The 21,395-nt window shown below is 38.8% G+C and overlaps 1 protein-coding gene across 1 annotated transcript in view; it reads right to left on the bottom strand.

Moving 5' to 3' along the window:
• Positions 1-1,401: 1,401 nt before the first annotated feature.
• The window catches only part of ttc12 (tetratricopeptide repeat domain 12), a 49,729-nt gene continuing 29,735 nt past the window's right edge, over positions 1,402-21,395 (bottom strand). Inside the window, exons 11-21 of the mRNA XM_059956846.1 lie at positions 20,773-20,861; positions 19,470-19,638; positions 14,314-14,406; positions 12,838-12,901; positions 12,488-12,622; positions 10,589-10,693; positions 8,776-8,844; positions 8,541-8,642; positions 4,328-4,418; positions 3,430-3,655; positions 1,402-2,405 (exon numbers count right to left, since the gene is read on the bottom strand). Of these exons, the coding sequence (XP_059812829.1) occupies positions 2,336-2,405; positions 3,430-3,655; positions 4,328-4,418; positions 8,541-8,642; positions 8,776-8,844; positions 10,589-10,693; positions 12,488-12,622; positions 12,838-12,901; positions 14,314-14,406; positions 19,470-19,638; positions 20,773-20,861 (1,213 nt within the window). The 3' untranslated portion in view covers positions 1,402-2,335. The remainder of the gene's footprint in view (positions 2,406-3,429; positions 3,656-4,327; positions 4,419-8,540; positions 8,643-8,775; positions 8,845-10,588; positions 10,694-12,487; positions 12,623-12,837; positions 12,902-14,313; positions 14,407-19,469; positions 19,639-20,772; positions 20,862-21,395) is intronic.

Genomic DNA, 21,395 nt, shown 5'->3' on the forward strand with positions numbered 1-21,395 from the left:
GAAGAAAATCTGTGGATGATTTTTTTTTTTGTTTCCGTTCAGAAGTGGTTAGAATTTGGAACTCATTGTGAGATTCATAGTAACCTCACAAGGAGTACTTGAATCACTAGATTACTCCGGACCAAATGTTGGTAAGCAGTGCTAGTATGGATAGCTACTTGACAGTCATCTTGCAGTGAGCAAGGAGGATCCATTTCTGTGCTGTATAATTGTGAATTTATGACTCTAGGACCTTTGTTCCTGGGGGCTACTTTAAATGTTCAAGTCACCACCAGTTTGTGCGTAAATGGGCAGATAGGAGGCAGAAGCGGAGCTGAAAGGGTCACAAAGAAATCGAGTGAAAGTTAAAACCTTTTAAAGAAACAGAGCCAATTTTTTGTGTAGCCTTTACTTTCAAGTTAAGAGCAATTAACTCTCAGTTGGAGGTGCAAATTTACATGCCGGCAATAGTAATGAGTTTCGTGGTGCTGAACTACTTGGATGAAACTGTCTCAACCTAATTCACCAGTCACAGAAATGACTAACTTGTCTGTCTGGGATTGAGGTGCCATGGGTAAAATGTACAGTCGCTGAGGCAAATTCTAGTATGTTTCCTACCAGCATAAACTGTAGCTAATCAGCTTGATGCATTACAATTATTATATATTATTAGCTTCAAAGGTCATTTTGAAGATTTTCCTCATTTTTATATAACAAGCAAACACATAATTCTATAATTGCATATTCAAGGCCCTTGTGTTTTGCTGAGAATGAACTGATATGATGATTGCAGCAATCAGCATTGGGCTCATATTCAACAGCAGCAAGACAGACTACAGACAATCAACAAATGGTTTGATTTAATTTGGCAGATCATTATTTACTATCAAGGACGATCTGATCTTTAAAATTCTGATTTTCAATTCTGTATCTTGTTACAAACACACCATCCTCACTAGCATACTTGGTTATCAAGCAGGAAATAAAGCAAGAACATTCCTGATCTATTCTGAGCTGCTTGAATGAAGCTCTGTGCCAAGTTACTTCTGGGGGCAGGATGGTACTGGGGGAGCTACCCATCACATCCAACGTCAAACCAATGCCTTCAAGCCAATTCAGAGAGATGAAATAAAGCTCATAAAAGCCATCATTTGAAAATTGTAGTGAGTGCTTTTGTAGTCCTAGCTACCTATACTCCTTTGAGTATCATCACCAAAACTAAATGGTCATTTAATGCTTGTTTGGTTTTTTGGGATTTTTCTGAGGAAAAAGAATGGCCTTGTTTGCCTACATAACAACTGTGAAGGTTTTTTTTTAAAGTAATCATAGCAGAGTAACACTTTAACACCTGCGATATTTTTGAACATGAACTATAGACCATATACTTGTGCACATACAAACTATCTCAAGTAGCAAAAAAAATTAAAATTAGTTTTAGAACATTTATTGAAATAACCAGTTACATAAAGAATTGTTTTTGTCTGAACATTTACCCCTGAGGGAAAAAAAGTCAACTTTTGAATTGAGATGAAAACCAAAAGAAATGACAAATAACTTGCAAACTGCCTTCCAATATGTAAACGCTAAGAACTACAAAGATTCAACTTCACATGCACAACCTTTATAACCTTAACAAATCCTGAGAGTAGAGAACTTAGTACCAGTAGGAGTCCATTAATCTATATAAATCTGGACTTCGGCACTCGGTTTCAACAGTATTTCAAATCTTAACATGCTGATTCTGAATGTATAATCCTTCTTTCTGATGGAACTGTAAATCTTATTTCAAATGGATTAACTTAAGTGGCAAAATAGCATTAAACATTTAACTAGATTTGCGGAATTAAATTATCAGGAAAGATTGAAATGAACAGCACAAATTAAAGCCACCTGTAGGGAAAGAGAATGAAGCATAGAGCTTGAATATAATAAATGGGATAAAATATAACATAAATAAATTAGGTTTAAAGTTCTTCCTAGAACTTGTTGCATTGAAATATTGTCTAAAACGTTTACACAAAAAAATACAAGTCTCTTCAGGTAATTCACATGAGGAATGACTACTGATTACTTTATCTCCAAGCCATGGCTGGTAGCATTTCATGGGGATGATCAGCGTTTCACATTGAGATATTACATTAGAACTAAGAGAGTAGAGGGAAAAGAGCCAGTATATAACCTTTATCATCTCTCTCTCACTTCTATATACTGGCTGTCTTCCCTCTCCACTGTCCTGATGCAGGCTCTCAACCCAAAGCGCTGACCATTATTTTGCCTCCGTAGTAGATGTTTGACCCAATGACTTCTTGTAGCAGTTAATTTTTGCCCTGGATTCCAGCTTCTACAGCTTCTTATCTCATTTTATGTACTTCATGCAGGACATCAGAATTCCCAATCCATGTAGCTCGCGGAGCTGAATCTTATGCCTAATATAATAAGAAAATTTTCAGTCACACATGTAGAAAGAAATCTCATTTTCCAATTTTCAATCACAGGCATTTCTCACAACAAAAACAGCAAGTCTAGGATTTGTATACTCTTTTAGATTTAAAGCAAAGGTTTTAAGATGACGCTCATCTCAAGCAACACAGACGCATATACTTCTAACCTTCAGTATTCTCGCCGTACACTGGTGCCTTATTTAGTAGTGAGATTACATTATCAGAAACAATAGCTATCAGAGCTAAAAGAGGTGATAGAAACTGCTGCCGCCACTTCTCCTTCTTTGGCTGCAAAATTCTTCCTAGTGGAGGAATTTCAGCAAATGGAGCACCGCTGAGTCATCATAATTAACTCCGAACTTGGGGAGCTAGGTGGCCTGACAAAGAGAAAGGGAGACAGCAACTAAAAACATGCCAAAGGGAGGTGTTGAGAGAGACTGAAGGATAAGGAGAGTGGGTAACAGAAGGAGGGTGTGCTGTCCACACTCACTGTGTCAGTCAAGGTACAGGCCTGAACCCCACACTTCAGCACAGAGCGGCTGCATGCCTCCTCCAGCACCAACCCTCACAGAACCCTTTCCACACTGAGCCACAGGCAATTCATTGTTGTGAGAGCTCGAATGTGGGGCAGGTTGAATGGCTGTCTTAATAGCAATATAATAGATTAGTGCTCTGTGAGGCATTGTTAAAGCGTGTACTGTAGTTTAAAGAAAAAGAGGAGGAAATACCTGTCAATAATAAACCATTTTAGTAAATGGCCTCTTCCTTTGGTTGCTGACGCAAAGTAAACTTTCCATGATGGAATTGCAAAGTTCCATTTACTGGATTCAAAGGATAGTTGACACTAATGAAGCATAATACATTCTCTAATAATATGTAAGGTTTAAATAGTTACTAAGCCTGAGAGTTTTCTGAAGCCACCTCCTACTGATTTCATTTATTTTACAGACTGCATTAAACTACAAAACCCATTGATATCTTTCTGTTGAGCATTAAGGTTATACCTTACCTGGGTTCTGCCAAGCAGAGTTTACCTAGGGCAATCGCAGCATTCCGTTGGACGGTGGATCCCTTTGCATCACCACCAGCATATTTTAACAACATTCTGACAATGTTGGTTTTGAGCAGAGATGCAGCAGCCCCTGGGATCTCGAAACAGTGTGAAAGGCAAAGAGCAGTATTGCCCACTACTTGCTCATCATCTGAAGATAGCAGCTTCGTCAGAACACTTAACTCTGGGCAAAGAATAATGGAAGAAGAGTGAAATCAGAAAATGTTTTTTTAAAAAAAACTATCAACAAATCAGTAGGATAAAACAAAATCATCAGCTCCATTCAATTTTAACATATTTAAAATCAGCTGCAACAGACAAGTCATGACTGAAAACATTATAGTTGCTCTGTGTAGGGGAACTACAGAGCAACTGCTTTCAGATTCAAGATCAAGGAAGCATCGTTACTACACAGCACACTGCCATAGTGGCAATGCTAGCAAAGACATTGATGGTTTTCAAGGGCACAAGGGACGGGCCTTAAATATAATTTTTGTTATCACCAAATGTTACTAGACAACAAATAATATTATTCTGAATACTGAGCCGTACTTATCTTTTAGGTGTTAATTTTCTCTGCCCTGCACATTGTTTTTATTACAGTTTTCTTGAGAGACAGAGGAAGTTATTAAAACAAAGTCAGGCAATAATTTATGAATAGTAACTGCTTATCATCAATTATCATGAATTGTTAATAATGATGAAAAATATCAGATATAGTGCATAATTATTAATGAATTTAAATAGATTCCACTACATTTCAGTCCTATGTCATCATTCTACTCAGCAACTATCTAGACAAATTAATTCCAAATGATTGATGAAACAAGAAGTTAATTATCAAATCTTTTATCACTTTTGACAATCTCTTCTCGAGCCTCTTCACTTCTAGTACTGGAGATTGCCAAGATCTTTGTGGCATATCGTATGGTTGTCTTCCCCTCTGCCTGAAACAAAAATCAAATGTAAACATATCTACAATGGAAATTAAATAAGATGACCAAAAATTTGTGTCTTATTTCCATTTCCTATTGAAAATATCTTTCAACATGATACCAGTTCTCTGTCATCTCCCCAAGTGTCAGTGTCTGTGAAGTCAGGGGCATTAGATAGAGCTCTTATAGATAGCGGGGTCAAGGGATATGGGGAGAGGGCAGGAACAGGGTACTGATTGTGTATGATCTGCCATGATCACAGTGAATGGCGGTGCTGGCTAGAAGGGCTGAATGGCCTACTCCTGCACCTATTGTCTATTGATAAAGATGAGACATAAAAACATAGAAACACAGAAAACCTACAGCACAATACAGGCCCTTCGGCCCACGATGCTGTGCCAAACGTGTCCTGACTTCAGAAATTACTTATGGCTATCCATAGCCCTCTATTTTACTAAGCTCCATGTACCTATCCAGGAGTCTCTCAAAAGACCTAATCGTATCCGCTTCCACCACCGCCGCTGGCAGCCCAATCCACGCACTTGCCACTCTCTGCATAAAAAACTTACCCCTGACATCTCCTCTGTACCTACTTCCAAGCACCTTAAAACTATGTCCTCTTGTGTTAGCTATTTCAGTCCTGGGAAAAACCCTCTGACTGTCCACACGATTAATGCTTCTCATCAACTTATACACCTCTATCAGGTCACCTCTCATCCTCCGCCACTCCAAGGAGAAAAGGCTGAATTCACTCAACCTATTCTCATAAGGCATGCTCCCCGATCCAGGCAACATTCTTGTAAATCTCCTCTGCAGCCTTTCTATAGTTTCCCCATCCTTCCTGTAGTGAGGTGACTAGAACTGAGCACTGGGTCCTTTATAGCTGTAACATTACCTCTCAGCTCTTAAATTCAATCCCACAGTTGATGAAGGCCAATGCATCGTATGCCTTCTTCGCCACAGTCCATCTGCACAGCAGCTTTGAGCGTCCTATGGACTTGGACCCCAAGATCCCTCTGATCCTTCACACTGCCAAGAGTCTTACCATTAATACTATCTTCTGCCATCATATTTGACCTACCAAAATGAACCATCTCACACTTATCTGGGTTGAACTCCATCTGCCACTCCTCAGCCTGGTTTTGCATCCTATCAATGTCCCGCAATAACCTCTGACAGCCCTCCACACTATCCATAACACCCCTAACCTTTGTGTCATCAGTAAACTTACTAATCCATCCCTCCACTTCCTCATCCAGGTCATTTGTAAAAGTCAAGAGAAAGGGTCCCAGAAGAGATCCCTGAGGCACTCCACTGGTGATCGAACTCCATGCAGAATATGACCCATCTACAACCACTCTTTGCCTTCTGTAGGCAAGCCAATTCTGGATCCACAAAGCAAGGTCCCCTTGGATCCCATGCCTTGTTACTTTCACAATTAAGCCTTGCATGGGGTACCTTATCAAATGCCTTGCTGAAATCCATATACACTACATCTACTGCTCTACCTTCATCAACGTGTTCAGTCACGTCCTCAAAAAATTCAGTCAGCCTTGTAAGGCACAATCTGCCTTTGACAAAGCCATGCTGACTATTCCTAATCATATTATACCTCTCCAAATGTTCATAAATCCTGCCTCTCAGGATCTTTTCCATCAACTTACCAACCACTGAAGTAAGACTCATTGGTCTATAATTTCCTAGGCTATCTCTACTCCCTTTCTTGAATAAGGGAACAATATCCGCAACCCTCCAATCCTCCAGACCCTCTCTTGTCCCCATTGATGATGCAAAGATGATTGCCAGAATCTTCTCTCTCACATCTCACAGCCTGGGGTACATCTCATCTGGTCCCAGAGACTTATCCAACTTGATGTTTTCCAAAAGCTCCAGCACATCCTCTTTCTTAATGCCTATACGCACAATCTTTTCAATCCTCTGTAAGTCATCCTTATAATCGGCAAAATCCTTTTCTGTGGTGAATACTGAAGCAAAGCATTCATTAAGTACCTCTGCTATCTCCTCTGGTTCCATACACACTTTTTCACTGTCACACTTGATTGGTCCTATTCTCTCACATCTTATCCTCTTGCTCTTCACATGCTTGTAGAATGCCTTGGGGTTTTCCTTAATATTGTCCACCAAGGCCTTCTCATGGCCCCTTCTGGCTCTCCTCATTTCATTCTTAAGCTCCTTCTTGCTACCCTTATAATCTTCTAGTCTCTATCATTACCTAGTTTTTTGAATTTTCTTAAGTTTTCTTTTCTCCTTAAGTAGATTTTCAACAGCCTTTGTAAACCACAGTTCCTGTACCCTACCATCCATTCCTTTGGAACATACCTATGCAGAAGGCCACGCAAATATCCCATGAATATTTGCCACATTTCTGCCATACATTTCCCTGAGAACATCTGTTTCCAATTTACGCTTCCAAGTTCCTGCCTGATAGCTTCATATTTCCCCTTACTCCAATTAAAAGCTTTCCTAACTTGTCTGTTCCTACCCCTCTCCAATGCTATGGTAAAGGAGATAGAATTGTGATCACTATCTCCAAAATGCTCTCCCACTGAGAGGCCTGACACCTGACCAGGTTCATTTCCCAATACCAGATCAAGTACAGCCTCTCCTCTTGCAGGATTATCTGCATATTGTGTCAGGAAACCTTTTTGAACACACCTAATGAACTTCACCCCATCTAACCCCTTGCTCTAGGGAGATATCAATCAATATTTGGGAAATTAAAATCTCCCACCACGACAACCCCGTTATTATTACACCTTTCCAGAATCTGTCTCCCTATCTGCTCTTCTATGTCCCTGTATTATTGGGTGGTCTATAAAAAAAATCACCCAGTAGAGTTATTGACCCCTTTCTGTTTCTAACTTACACCCACAGCGATTCAGTAGACAACCTCTCCATGACTTCCTCCTTTTCTGCAGCCATGACACACCCCCACCTTTTTGCCTCCCTCCCTGTCCTATCTGAAACATCTAAAGCCTGGCACTTCTGTTTAAAGTCTCCCCAACAGCCTTAGCAAACCTCGCTGCCGGGATAATGGTCACCCTTGGGTTCAAGTGCAACCTGTCCTTTTTGTACAGGTCACGCTTGCCCAAAAGAGGGCTTAATGATCCAGAATTCTGAATCCCTGCCCCCTGCTCCAATACCTCCAGCCACGCATTTATCCTCCACTTCACTCTATTCCTATACTCACTGTTGCATGGCACAGGCAGTAATCCCAAGGAGATCCTAGCTGGTATAGTAAATAGAATAAAATTGGGCAACCATTTTTATTCTATTTCCCATTCCCACACTGACACGGCCTCTCCTACTGCCAAGCTGAGGCGAGATGCAGATTAGAGGAATAGTGCCTCATAATCCATATTGGTAATCTCCATCCTACTGGCAAAAAACATGAATTTATTTGACTTCAAGTAATCACTCCCCTCTGCTCCTTTTTCATTAATATCCACAGCCCCCTTTACCTCATCACTTTCTTTCCCCACCTTTTCAACTTGTCCATCACCCACACATTACCCCTCCTCATCTGCTTCCCTTTATTCCATAGCTCATCGTCCTTTCCAATCGGATTCCAATTTTTCCAGCCCTTTGTCACTTCCACCTACCACTTCTCAGCTTCTTATATCATCTCCACTCTCCTCTCTCCCTCACCTGCCTAACACACCCTACACCTAGATCCACCCTTTGCCCCACACCTTTTCATACTGACTATTTCCCCCTTTCTCTTTCTAGCCTTGTTCAAGGGACTCAACTTGAAACTTCCACCATCCATTTCCTTCCAAAGGTGCTGCCTGACCTGCTGAGTTCCCATGAGTTCTCCTATGTGGTGGTTACTTTATTTTAATTTGTCTCCCATTACCAAGAAAAGCACATGCTCAGCTAAAGAAGAATTAAGGCACTGATACAGACCAGGAGTTAATGAAGCAGGAACTGGTGCTCAATTACATGTGGTAAATGTGCATTATAATAGCAGCTCCTCATTCTGCTCAATTAAAATCTGCAGTAGGTACTATGTTGCACAATTAGTACAAGTGGCCTCATTTATATTCCTACCCCAACATCTTTGTACAGTATTATTAAAGAGTTATGCAGTACACTAATATCCGTGCTTCTTACTTTTATAAATTTCAGCATTTTCTTCACCACTCCTGCTTTCACTGCTGTTTCTACGAGTTCATCAGACTGAGGGAGCACATGACTCAGAAGCCCTGATGCTCTCTGAAAAATACAAAAGTGATTGAATTGCAAAGCATCATAGCATGAAACAAATTATACATTAGACCAAATCTTGAGTCACCCGGACCTGACAGACATAAATTTGGTTTAAGCAGTTACTTGGTGATACACTTACCGTTAGAATCCCTCCATCCGTGCTGGCAAGTAGGGAGATACATCTTTCTGTAATAGCTGGAGCTTTTACCTTACGATACACAGACAGAAAATAAAGTTGGAAAAACAAGACATGATAAACCAAACAGCTTTGCCCCAACTTTCAGATTTCCCTCCAACCAGTTGAGCTGTGATCATAGAATAACATCACAAATATAAACAACTACTTCCTACTTTCCATAATTTAAAATATTAAATTGAAGGAATTTATCAACTCAAAATGTTAACTCTGTTTCTCTCTCCATGGATGCTGTTAGATCTTATTAATACAGTACCTCTGCTGCCATGTGGCTATAGCCACTCAAGGGGAAGGCTTCGGGAGTAAATCCCAAGGAAAAACTCCGGAGCTGGAGTCCCTAAGGCAGTCCTATGTTGAGTTCAACACTGACTGGTAACTCTTGTGATGCCACTAGTACCAAAAGTGTATCGATCTCTGCCATTCTTTTGAATTCATCAACTGCATGGAGAGGGGGACCCTGCCACGTGGGGGACAGTTTGCTCTCCATATCATACTGTCCTGGCTTACATATCACAGTCACCTGGCTCAAAGTCCACGGTGAACTCCATTTAACTAATTATGTGACTTCTCAAATCAATTGCCTGCACTAGTGATGATTTGGTGTGTCATATTAAAGGGGGTGAACACTTATGCAATCAGTTATTTTGTGTTTTATATTTGTAATTAATTTAGATCACTTTGTAGAGATCTGTTTTCACTCTGACACAAAAGAGTCTTTTTCTGTTGATCAATGTCAAAAAGAGCCAAATTAAATTCACTGTGATTCAATGTTTTAAAACAATAAAACATGAAAACTTCCAAGGTGGGGTGAATACTTTTTATAGTCACAAAATATTAAGAAGCAATGTGATACTTAGATGAAATGTGGAAATGTTTTCATATTTCCAACATTGCTTCTTAATGGATTAATTTAGTCAGGCTGTAGCTTCGCAATTAGTGCTTTTGTCAATATATGGTAATGAATTAAAGGTTTTCCATAGTAAATTTTACAGATTTTCTTTTACGTCTACAGATTTTTCATTCTGGTAATTATGTTAAAATTAAGGCTTGTTTACTAAATAATCACTGTGCTATAAGCAGTACATAGCTGCTAGTTTTGCTGTAAGTAGAATTTAAAGACTCCAATAATCATCAAAGTAACCGTTCATTCAGTGTCTAATAAACGGTGAATGTGCGATTCTCAGCTTATTCTCATTATGCACCGCTGTATAATAATTCTTGCAAGAAATTACACAAGTGATATTAGATGTTGATAGTTATGGCCACTCTTGATTCTTTTGGGCCGAAGGGTTTGCCAAGACTATAAGTGCAGAGGCATAGAGTAGGAACATACTACTACTGCCTTCAGAGAAAATCTGGTGTGGCAGAACACAGTGGTGCTGCATGTTGGCACAGCCAGAAGAGCTGCTATCTCACAGTTGCATCAACCCAGAGTCAGTTCTGACCTCAGGTGCTCTCTAGGTTGAATATGCACTTTCTTCCTGTGAACACCAATTACCTTTGGGGACTCTGGGCTCCTCCCAAGTTAACTGACTACTGTGAATTGCCCCTTGTATTGATGTGTGGCAAGAGGTTCAAGCGTTGTTAATGTGAGGTAATAGGTTATAATAAATAAGATAATGGGACTCATGGGATTGCTCCAACAAACAATGTGGACTCGATGGGCTGAAAGACCTTCTAAATCAAAGGGAAAAGTTAAAGATATAAATGATACTTCAAAGAAGAACTCTTGCAATTAATGCCATTAATTTCCTACCTGAATGGTGGTGCATTGTTCAATGGATAAGTTTACCATCAGGCCCAGAAGAGTATATAAGATTTCTCTGTACTCGGCCACGGTAATTAGCATTATAGCCTCATCCTACATGAATTGAAAGACATTCTTACTAAATATGGGTGATCATTAAATTCTTGAGATGCAACAGAAATCAATACATAAAATATAGGTTTAGAAGTCAATGCAGTATAATGTCAGAGCAACATGAAATCCCATGTGTCCTTAAACAACCATATAACTTGAAGAAATTATCATCATGGAATAAGGATCCCTGGATCTCAAAACCATTCCTTTAACTGGACCAATCACCAACTTTATGCAATAATACCTAAGATTTCTGAACTTCCTTGCAACACATTTCATAAAATTCTCCTAAACCTTCAATGTTGTTTCTGATTTCAGGTGGCTAGCCCACCCGAACAACTACAGTGCATCCAAACAATCACCATAGATCCATTGTGGCACTTCAGGCTCTGCTATATTTTCACTAGCACTATATTAAAAGACTGCAAGGCTGACGCTCACTACATAATTCCTATAAACTAATCAGCTGCCTGTGATCCATTTAATACTGTTTCTACATTCAGACCCTGTTATACATTGATTAACTATCTGGGTCATCCCCAGACCCCATCCAAGATATTTTCCAGAGGCACTGAGCTTCACTGGGGGGGGGGCAGAACCGCCTAAAAGAATGGTATACATACAGGTGCATTCCTAGATTCAGATATATCACACAATTTGACGGAGGTGTGCAGACATGGTGAGTATCCACTTTCCATTGCCTTGTGCAATCTGCCTCAGTAAACATTGTGTGGTCCTTCACATTCCAAGTTCAGCATTGTAAAGTGCTAATACACCAATAATAATGCTGAAAATTAATTAACAAGTATTTTCTTTCCAATGCATAAAAGTTTTAAAATGTTTATCAGCACTTAATGGGTTGCATGGGGTGTCCACAGAGGGGTAGCACCTCTGATGAAAGGACATGTTGTGTCCATTCTGGGGCAGCTCACTCACTTTTAGTCCCCACTGGACACTCGGCTCTCATCTGCGGTTCCAAGTAGCTGTTGCATGCGACAGTAACCAGACCCTAGCACACTACTCCGACAGGTGGGCTAAACCAGGTGAGGGTAGCTGGAGAGCCTCATATCCCAGAGATAGGGACATGCCTGTCCTAGCATGCAAAGTCAGCCCCAGCAGACTGAGCGGATGAGATCTACAGTGAGATCCAACAGCAAGGAAGGCTGTTCTGCAACACTTCATTGGAAGCGAAGGTCGTTAAGAGGCACAGATGTCATGGTCATCCACTGCAACCAAGGAAGATCTCAGTTGAGACTCTGGATCTGGACTTCTGAGGTCAAGAGAGTGGAACTACCCAGTGCAATGGCTTTAAAAACTTTAAAAACTCTCCTGTCATCATCGGACATGACGGACAACCAGCATGTTCTCAAAACACACTTCCTAAGTGTACCTAATGAGAGGGAGCTTGTGCTTTTTTAAAAATCATCCATGAGAAGACTACCCCATTATCCCTCGTGAATAAGGAGGGATAAGTGTACGAGCAAATCCTTACAAACAGGTGCAAATAAAGATCATATGAAATATTCCACTGACTGATTTCCACATGTAAAATAAATAAAAATACAAAGTCACTGAAAACAGCTCACTGTTTATGTCTGATGATGAGAAAAGTTGTTCCTGAAAAGAGGTACTTACTAAACACTGGAAATTGTATATTGCAAGTAAATTATATTGGGTTAATTTATTGTCATATACACAGTGTGCAATGAAACTCACAAAGTAAATGGTATATATGATGGTAATAAGTACAATGGTGAGTACAAAAGAAAGGAAGTATATTCTTAGGCAACTTACAATGCAAACTAGACAAGACTCCCAAAACTCTTCTCTTCCGGCTACTCCCCCTGATATCATCTTATCAGATGCTATGCTTCCTATGATTGAAATGCACTGTGGAAGGATCTGCTTATTTGTCAACTTCAAGTTTTTCTGCAATATTTCAAGCAGCAAAGTTAAAATATGCATTAGAAATGTCAAACTAAATATTTGAAATATAAAAATAGAAAATGTTGTTATGCCAAGCTTTAATAATAACATGCAATGCAACAAGATAAGATAAAGCAGCATGCATAGGTCATATAATCCTTTCAAACCACCCACTTCCACAGATTCAGAGAACACTTAGGTACAAATCAGTTCCTTACCAGGAGAATTTCAAATGACGGTATTACATGAGTTGCAAAATCTTTCTGAATATGTTTAATAAACCTAATGGGGAAGAAAATAAAGATGTTAAAATCATAAAAATCCTAAAAATATGTACAATTTTAGTGAACAAATTTGAATATCTATGCCTATATATGTTTTTCAAATCTGGACAGTACATCAGACTTATTTTTAATGATCCCAATTTAACAGCATTTGAGAAAAATAAAGGAGGAAGGGGGAAAACAGAGGGGAGTGACTACTCAAAGTTGGAAAAATCAATGTCCATGCCATCAGGTTTGAGACTATCAAGAGGGAATGAAGTGTAATCCTCCAACCTCCATTTGGCCTTATTGTGGCATAGAGGTCATGGACAGAAATATCAATGTGGAAAGGGGAAATGGAATTGAAATTCCCTCATGATCTACCTAACACCTTCCTCTAGTTTCCCACCTCCTTCCATTTATTTCATGGTCTAGTATCCTTTCCTATCAGATTCCCTCTTCCACCCTTTATTTCTTCTACCTGTCACTTCCTAGCGTTTCACTTCATTCCCTTCCCCCTCACCTATCACCTGCTAGCTCATGTTCCTCTCCCAGCCCCCATTTTTTTTTTAAATTCTAGCTTCTGTCCCTTTCCTTTAAAGTCCTGTTGAAGGGTCTTGGCTCAAAATGCCAACTGTTCATTCCTCTCCATAAATACTGCCAGAGCTGCTGAGTTCCTCCAGCATTTTGTGTGTTTTAGTAATTGAAAGATTGTCAGCCAGCATTGCCATTGAAGTCCATGATATGGAATATCTGCACAGTTCAGACCTCCATATTAATAAATAGAATAGACATAAGAAAGTCTAAAATAAATTGCAGTATAATACAGGTCTGAACAATTATAATGATTACAAATTAATTGACATGATTTGGCCTTTCTCTCAACAAAATGAGAAGGGGCTTGATAAAAAAAAATAAGATTTTGAAAGGGTTTAATACGGTAATTGCTGCAAAGCTATTTCTGCAAGTATGGAGTACAAACCAGGGACTGAAGAAAATAATAATAAATCTACTAAAGAATTTAGAAGACACTTCTTTTTTTACTGCTTGAAGTGGTTGTAGCAAGTATGGAAGATTAGATATCTAAGTGAAGGAAGAAGAAAATGGGATATGCTGGTAATATTAAGTTAAGTCTGGTGGGAGGATGCTTGTATGGAGTAATTACTTGCACTGATCCACTGAAGAGCTCATTTTCATTCTGTATCATTTAATGTTAGTAGTGGATTTTTCACTGCATTACTCATATCGAGTCTGGCCATATGCTTGAAGATAAGCCTCATGTTAACTTGAGACAAGGGATGAACATTCTGTTGATAGACAAATGGTATCCTCTTTTGATCTGATTTACAACAACAGCATGGTAATACTGAATAGTGCAAATACAAAGCTTGGAATACAACACATAAAGCTTTAAGTGATAAAATAGATTACTTTTTCTCTGGAATTAGGTTGGTGAGCATTTTCATGGCACTATCACTGGCTTCATCAGAGTAATTAGCGAATCCTATCAGAATCTTCACAAATCTGTACAAAGAAAAGCTATGTTAATTTTCAAGAAACAACTCAGAAACCTTATGTGCTTCAAAAACAGGGAATAATTTTTAAGTTGCTGTCACCTCACTTGTAACTGATACAAGCATAATTAATGACACTGTGGCCAAAAAATTCAGATGTGCAGTGTAGGGAAGTCGACATTTGTTCTAAGTGGAATCGGATTACTGTAATTTCTCTGTCATATCATGACACTCCAGAAATTTGATTGGATATATCTGATCACAAAATGTACTTGCACTACCAACTCATTTCTAGACTAGATATCAACATAATTATTCTATTCTTGTGATTTTTTTTAATTTAGTTACTGCACCCCTGTTATTGTAGTCTTGGAGTAGCAAGATTTTGATAGCATTGCTTTCTCTGTAGCAGCATGAGTTAAAGGCCTTCTCCCTGAGCAGGTCCTAGCTTGATTCTGAAAATACAAAACAGTACAGTACATCCTACTTTAATTACCTAACCACACTTATTTGCAATCCATGCGTCACTAGAATACATACAAAACTCTCAACTAGTCCCACACCTCCAATACATGTATGTAAGCAAGGAATTGTATTAAGGTTAGTGAAATGCAGGTGCAATGAATCACATGGAAGTATGATGCTTTAGCAATATGAGAAAACTAACTTTAAAGAAAAGGGGTTAAACAGGCTCTAAACATCATTGCATTCAATGCATTCAGGAAACATGGGAAAGGAAAGAAAAGTGGACTGGCTGAATTAATTAAGGGGAATACTGTAGTGCTGAAAAGTGATTTCCTGAAAAACAAAATTGAAGACAGAATTAATTTCTTTAGAGTTAAGAAACGATAAACGTCCAATTATCTGATTAGGATTATACTTTCGGTTATCAACTAGTGAGTGGTATATTGTGGAGAAAATTTATAGGGAAGTTGCAGAAATGTGCAGAAATTAAAGAGCAATGGTAATGGGGGATCAACAAAGCAAATACCAAAAGGGAAAATGTGTTCAAGATGTTGTGACCAGTACATTTCCCATTAAATGGGGATGGCTGGACTTGGTTCTTTGAAATATACTAAGTGAAACAAATATTAATGGATTAACATTCAGAAAATAGAGATCATATCATGAAGTTTAAAACAGCAATGGAAAGATATGTGATCCTCCCTAAGATTAAAAAAAGTCATTTGGAGAAGAGCTAAATTTCAATGAGAATGTGTATCTCAGAAGCAAAGCCTTGCAGAAAAAATTTAAATTGAATAAAGGGAAGCACCTAGGATATACTGTTTCAGCTACAGATGAAGTATATTCCCTTGAGGGAGAAGGTTAGGAGAATAAAGGCATACAATTCCCTGGCTGATTAAAAAGATGGAGAATAAAATGGAGCAGAAACACAAAGGCATAAGGCAGATGCCAGGTTGCTAATACACATGAAAAACTGGTCGATTACAAAATACTGGAAGTATTTTAAAAAATGAGGGAAGCAAAGAGAGTGCATGTACAAAGATTGATAGGAAATACAAAATGAAACCCAAAAATATTATTTAAGTGTGTGATCAGAAAGAGAATCATAAGATGAGAGATGGTGCCAAATAGAGATCAAAGAGAAAAAGTGCTTATGAAGACAGATGTACAAAATAAGTACTTTACATCAGCCTTCACTAAGGACTTATTGTTGTTGGAGTCTCAATAAATGTAACTGAGTTTAGCGCCAGATAAAAAATAGTAGAGGGACTAATAAGGCCACTTGCGGATAACGTTATTAAATCACCTGGTCCAGTTGGGATTCATCATGGATTTCGGAGATAATTGAAGGAGGAAAAAGCAAAAGGAATGGCCACCATCTTCTTAATATCAGATATATTCAGAGATGGTAGCAGAGAACTGGAAAAATGAAATTATAACCTTGTTCAAAACAGGCTGTGGAAATAAATCCAGTACAGGTTTCCCCCGCTTTTCGAAGATACAGCGTTCCTTTGAAACCGTTTGTTAGCCAAAATGTTGTAAAGCGAAGAAGTAATTACTATTTATTTATACGGGAAAAATTTTTCAGCGCTCCCAGATCCAAAAAATAACCTACCAACTCATACCAAATAACACATAAAACCTAAAATAACACAAACATATAGTAAAAGCAGGAATGATATGATAAATATACACCCTATTAAAGTAGAAATATTGTATGTATGGTGTAGCTTCACTTATCAAACTCGGGAAGACAGTGAGCCAAAATCAATTTGGAGTAAAAAAAACGGCACGTACACGCCTATGTACGTACATGTGTATGCACGTACACGCATGTGCAAACAACTGCCCGCATAAGGCTTCACAGTCATTGTAGTCTTTCTTGGGGTAAACGCATGTATAAAGCGGGCATCTTTTTTTCGTAAAAGCGAAAATCCTCTTTGGTTAGCAAAAACAGGTACTGTCGTAAAGCGAACGTTCGAAAAACGGGGGCCACCTGCACTTTAGGCCAATCAGTCTAACCTTGGTGGTAGGAAAAATTCTAAATTAATAGTCAAAGGCAGAATTAGCAGTTACTTAAGAATTAACTGTTGATTAGAAAGCATGCATAGAAATGATAAAGGCAAATTACATCTAACTGATAATAGAGTAAATTAATGATGAAAATGCAATCAGTGTTGTATATATAAAACTTCCAAAATAGTTCTGATAAAGTGTCAAATGATAGGTATGTCATCAGGATTAAAGGCCATAGAATAAGAGACTATGGTGACAAGGATATAAAATTGGTTAAGTAATAGGAACGAAGAATACTCATGAACGGAGAATATTCTTGGCCTGAAAGGCACGACACAGTGGAGATCTTACAGGAATTGATGCATAACTATTGCTTTTCTTAATAGACTGGGCATAATTTCCAAAGTTACCAATGACACTAAAGATGAACCATGAGGAAGGCAGCAGTTGACATCGATATGAGGTGGTGAAGGTAGGATAGATAACTAGATGGCAGATTTAAAGAAATGTTAAGATTTCCACTTTGCAAGGGAAATGAGTAAAGTATCAACAAGAGGACCTGATTCTAAATAAAATGTACAAGATGGAGATCTCAGGATCTACAGGCAATTTTAAAATGTTATTTATTGCTTATAGAAGTGACTGTACATATTTAAGAAAAACATAAAGATCCATGAGCTTGACAACGGGAGTCAAGTCCCAGAGAAATCCTAATGAATCTTTTTAAAACACTGGTCAGATCGCAGTGCAGTACTGAATACCAGGTAAAATGTAATTGCAGCATCTAAAAGCCTTGACAGGAAAGACAACTGACAGAGGATCTGTTATTATAAAGCAAATGAAAAGCTGATGAGGCAAATTATCTCCTGTGCTTTCTACGCCCTCTAAGCCAACAAAATTATCTCATAAGAGCATCTGGCAAATTAATGTGCTAAGGCCACATCCCCACATTCAATATTTTTTATATCTGCTGCAAGGCATGCTAAATTATTAATTTTTTTCAGTAGTAGTAAAAAGAATTATATCAATAAATTCCATAAAAATCTTCAATGACACATACATTCGAATGCTGTTCATAGACTTCAGTTCAGCATTCAACACAATCATTCCTCAGCACCTGATTGGAGAGCTGAAACTGCTAGGCCTGAACACCTCCCTCTGCAACTGGATCCTAGACTTCCTGACTGGGAGACCTCAGTCAGTCCGGATTGGGAGCAGCAGCTCCAACACCATCACACTGAGCACGGGGGCCCGCCAGGGCTGTGCGCTCAGTCCACTGCTGTTCACTCTGCTGACCCACGACTGTGCAGCAACACACAGCTCGAACCACATCATCAAGTTCGCCGATGACACGACCATGGTGGGTCTCATCAGCAAGAACGACGAGTCAGCATACGGAGAGGAGGTGCATCGGCTAACGGACTGGTGCAGCCAACAACCTGTCTCTGAATGTGAACAAAAAGAGATGGTTGTTGACTTCAGGAGAGCACGGTGCGACCACTCTCCGCTGAACACTGACGGCTCCTCCTTTGAGATCGTTAAGAGCACCAAGTTCCTTGGTGTTCATCTGGCGGAGAATCTCATCCGGTCCCTTAACACCAGCTCCATAGCCAAGAAAGCCCAGCAGCGTCTCTACTTTCTGTGAAGGCTGAGAAAAGTCTATCTCCCACCCCCATCCTCACCACATTCTACAGAGGATGTATTGAGAGCATCCTGAGCAGCTGCATCACTGCCTGGTTTGGGAATTGCACCATCTCGGATCGCAAGACCCTGCAGCGGACAGTGAGGTCAGCTGAGAAGATCATCGGGGTCTCTCTTCCCGCCATTACAGACATTTACACTACACGCTGCATCTGCAAAGCAAACAGCATTATGAAAGACCCCACGCACCCCTCATACAAACTCTTCTCCCTCCTGCCATCTGGAAAAAGGCACCGAAGCATTCGGGCTCTCACGACCAGACTGTGCAACAGTTTCTTCCCCCAAGCCATCAGACTCCTCAATACCCAGAGTCTAGACTGACATCTACATCATTTATTATTATATTGAAATTTGTCCTCTACTGTGCCTATTGTCTTGTTTATTAATTATTGTACTGCCCTGCACTGTTTTGTGCACTTTATGTAGTCTTGTGCAGGTCTGTAATCTAGTGCAGCTTTTATGTTGTTTTTCGTAGTCTAGTGTAGCCTTGTGCTGTCTCACATTGTCTAGTGTAGTTTTGTGATGTTTCTTGTAGCACCAGGGTCCTGGAGGAATGTTGTTTCGTTTTTACTGTGTACTGTATCAGCAGTTTATGGCCAAAATGACAATAGACTTGACTTGACTTAAAGCAGCTCAGCTAACTTTATCAACACAATACTTTAATTGTGATGCTCTGAGGATTCGAGGACAAATGAAAACACCAATCTATCTGCTTTGCCAAACAATAGATGTTTATGTAAATTATATTCTTCTGATTAATTCCAGTGCAATGTTTTCTCACTAAGTTTTATCTGAACTGCGCTTGCATATAGATATTTTGAACTCTATTTCAAATGTTAGCACAAAGTAAGACTCCTATTTACATTATTATATGTGTGATAGAGAGATTACCTGGCTAAATTGAGATTATGTAGCACAAGATCACTCCCATATTCAGTCAAAAGGAAAACAGACAGTAGAGCTAGACACCCCTTATAGATCTCACTCTGCTTGCTTGACAACAGATTCAGTAATAGTTCACTTGTATCAGAAGAAGTGATAAGAGTTCGCTGATTTTCCTCTATAAACAGAAAAGTTTAAAGAAACAAATTAATTAGACATTTTATTGATCCAAATAGAAATTTCTGAGATGAATTACTTGAGATCCCTTTTTGCATAAAAAATTGGCACTAGGTTTTATTTTCATACACTGTTTACTGGAATAATCAATTTCTAATCATACCTTGTCCTCAGAGAGGCCTGCAATTTAAATATGCTGTTTATTACATAATATGAAACCAACGAAGGAGTTGAAATGTTATTAACATTTATTTCATATTGTAACTCAGCTGGTCATGTATCCAATTACTTGCTAAATACATTAACTTCTATATCATCATCAAGCACATCATTCCAAATATTAAACAGCTTCCAAGGGAAGGAACTGAAAAGCAAAACAAACCCTGCAAAAAATCAAAATATGAAATAAAATGGAAAACGCTAAAGATATTCAGCAGGTAAGGTAGGACCTGTGGACAGAAAAACAGAGTTAACAGTTCAGGTTAATATTGGACATCATAGACTCAATGTTCTGAATCCTCCTTGATAAACAACATTATCCCACCTGCTAATCCTTTTGGAACATTGTACAACCTACAACACTGAGCATGTGGTCCTGGGCATTCTGCAAACATGTCACCAAAAGAACTATTAGACTATACTCGTTATTACTACTTGTGCTATCAACTTCTCAAATCACCTACTTATTACAAATGCTAATATGTATTCAAAGTCTTAAGCTTTGAATTATTATTTGCAATTTTTACTGCGGATTCAATTTCTGCACCATACTTCTGCTTATATTTTCTACGACTTTCAAAGTCTTATTCCTCCCTCCCCCACCATCCTCATTTATTTTTGATATTTTGTTACTAGAGTACTATCCCCCTCCCCATACTAATTAATTTAAAGCATTGTCCACAAACCTATTTATCTGTTTCATTAGGTTTAAATTTATTCCTACTTTTTAAATTTAATCCTCTAGCCCTACTTTATTCGTACTAATTGGTTGCCCATCCACAGAACATTACCCAATAGTTGCAACTGAAAAAGTTTTTCTTCATTTTCTCTTCTCTGCCATGCACACTAGACAAATTAAAGAACTAAAATGAACAGTACTAAAAGAATGACCAAAAAGTGAAATACATCTATCTACCATTTTCCTGGCAGGCGGCCTTCCATAGCGCAAGGACGGAGACACAAAGTTCCACCTCACACGGTTCCTTCACTGAACTGACAAGACTCCTGTTAAAGATATGCCTGTCAATAAAATATTGTTGGTTCTTGCAAAATTATACAAATTATTATAAACACCCTTGTGAAAAGTGTGGTTATCCAAACAGAAAAGAATAGTTCCATGAAGGATCCAACAATGTACTCTTTTAATTAAAGAAATAGATGCTTGAGATGTATATTAACCGTCCTGATGAAAGGTCTCAACTCAAAATAGTGACTGTTTATTCCACTCCAGAGGTGCTGCCCAATCTGCTGAGTTTTCCATCATTTTGTGTGCATCGCTCATGATTTCCTGCATCTGCAGAACCTCTTGTATTTACAAAATCTATATCAACAGTTCCACATTATAAATAAACTTTTGTAGATAGTCAATAAGCATTTACTTGTAAAGTACATATAGGTAATGAAATATTTTTTGTCCATGTCAGGTAGTTTACAGTTAGTCTATCCATTAGTGGAAACCGAATCTAATCTGTCCATATCTCTGATGCAATGACTGCTGGAGATGTAAAGTTCCTGTAGCAATTATACTGTGGCTGCTGT

The sequence above is a fragment of the Hypanus sabinus genome, chromosome X2, assembly GCF_030144855.1.
Source record: "Hypanus sabinus isolate sHypSab1 chromosome X2, sHypSab1.hap1, whole genome shotgun sequence".
Taxonomy (NCBI): Eukaryota; Metazoa; Chordata; class Chondrichthyes; order Myliobatiformes; family Dasyatidae; genus Hypanus; species Hypanus sabinus.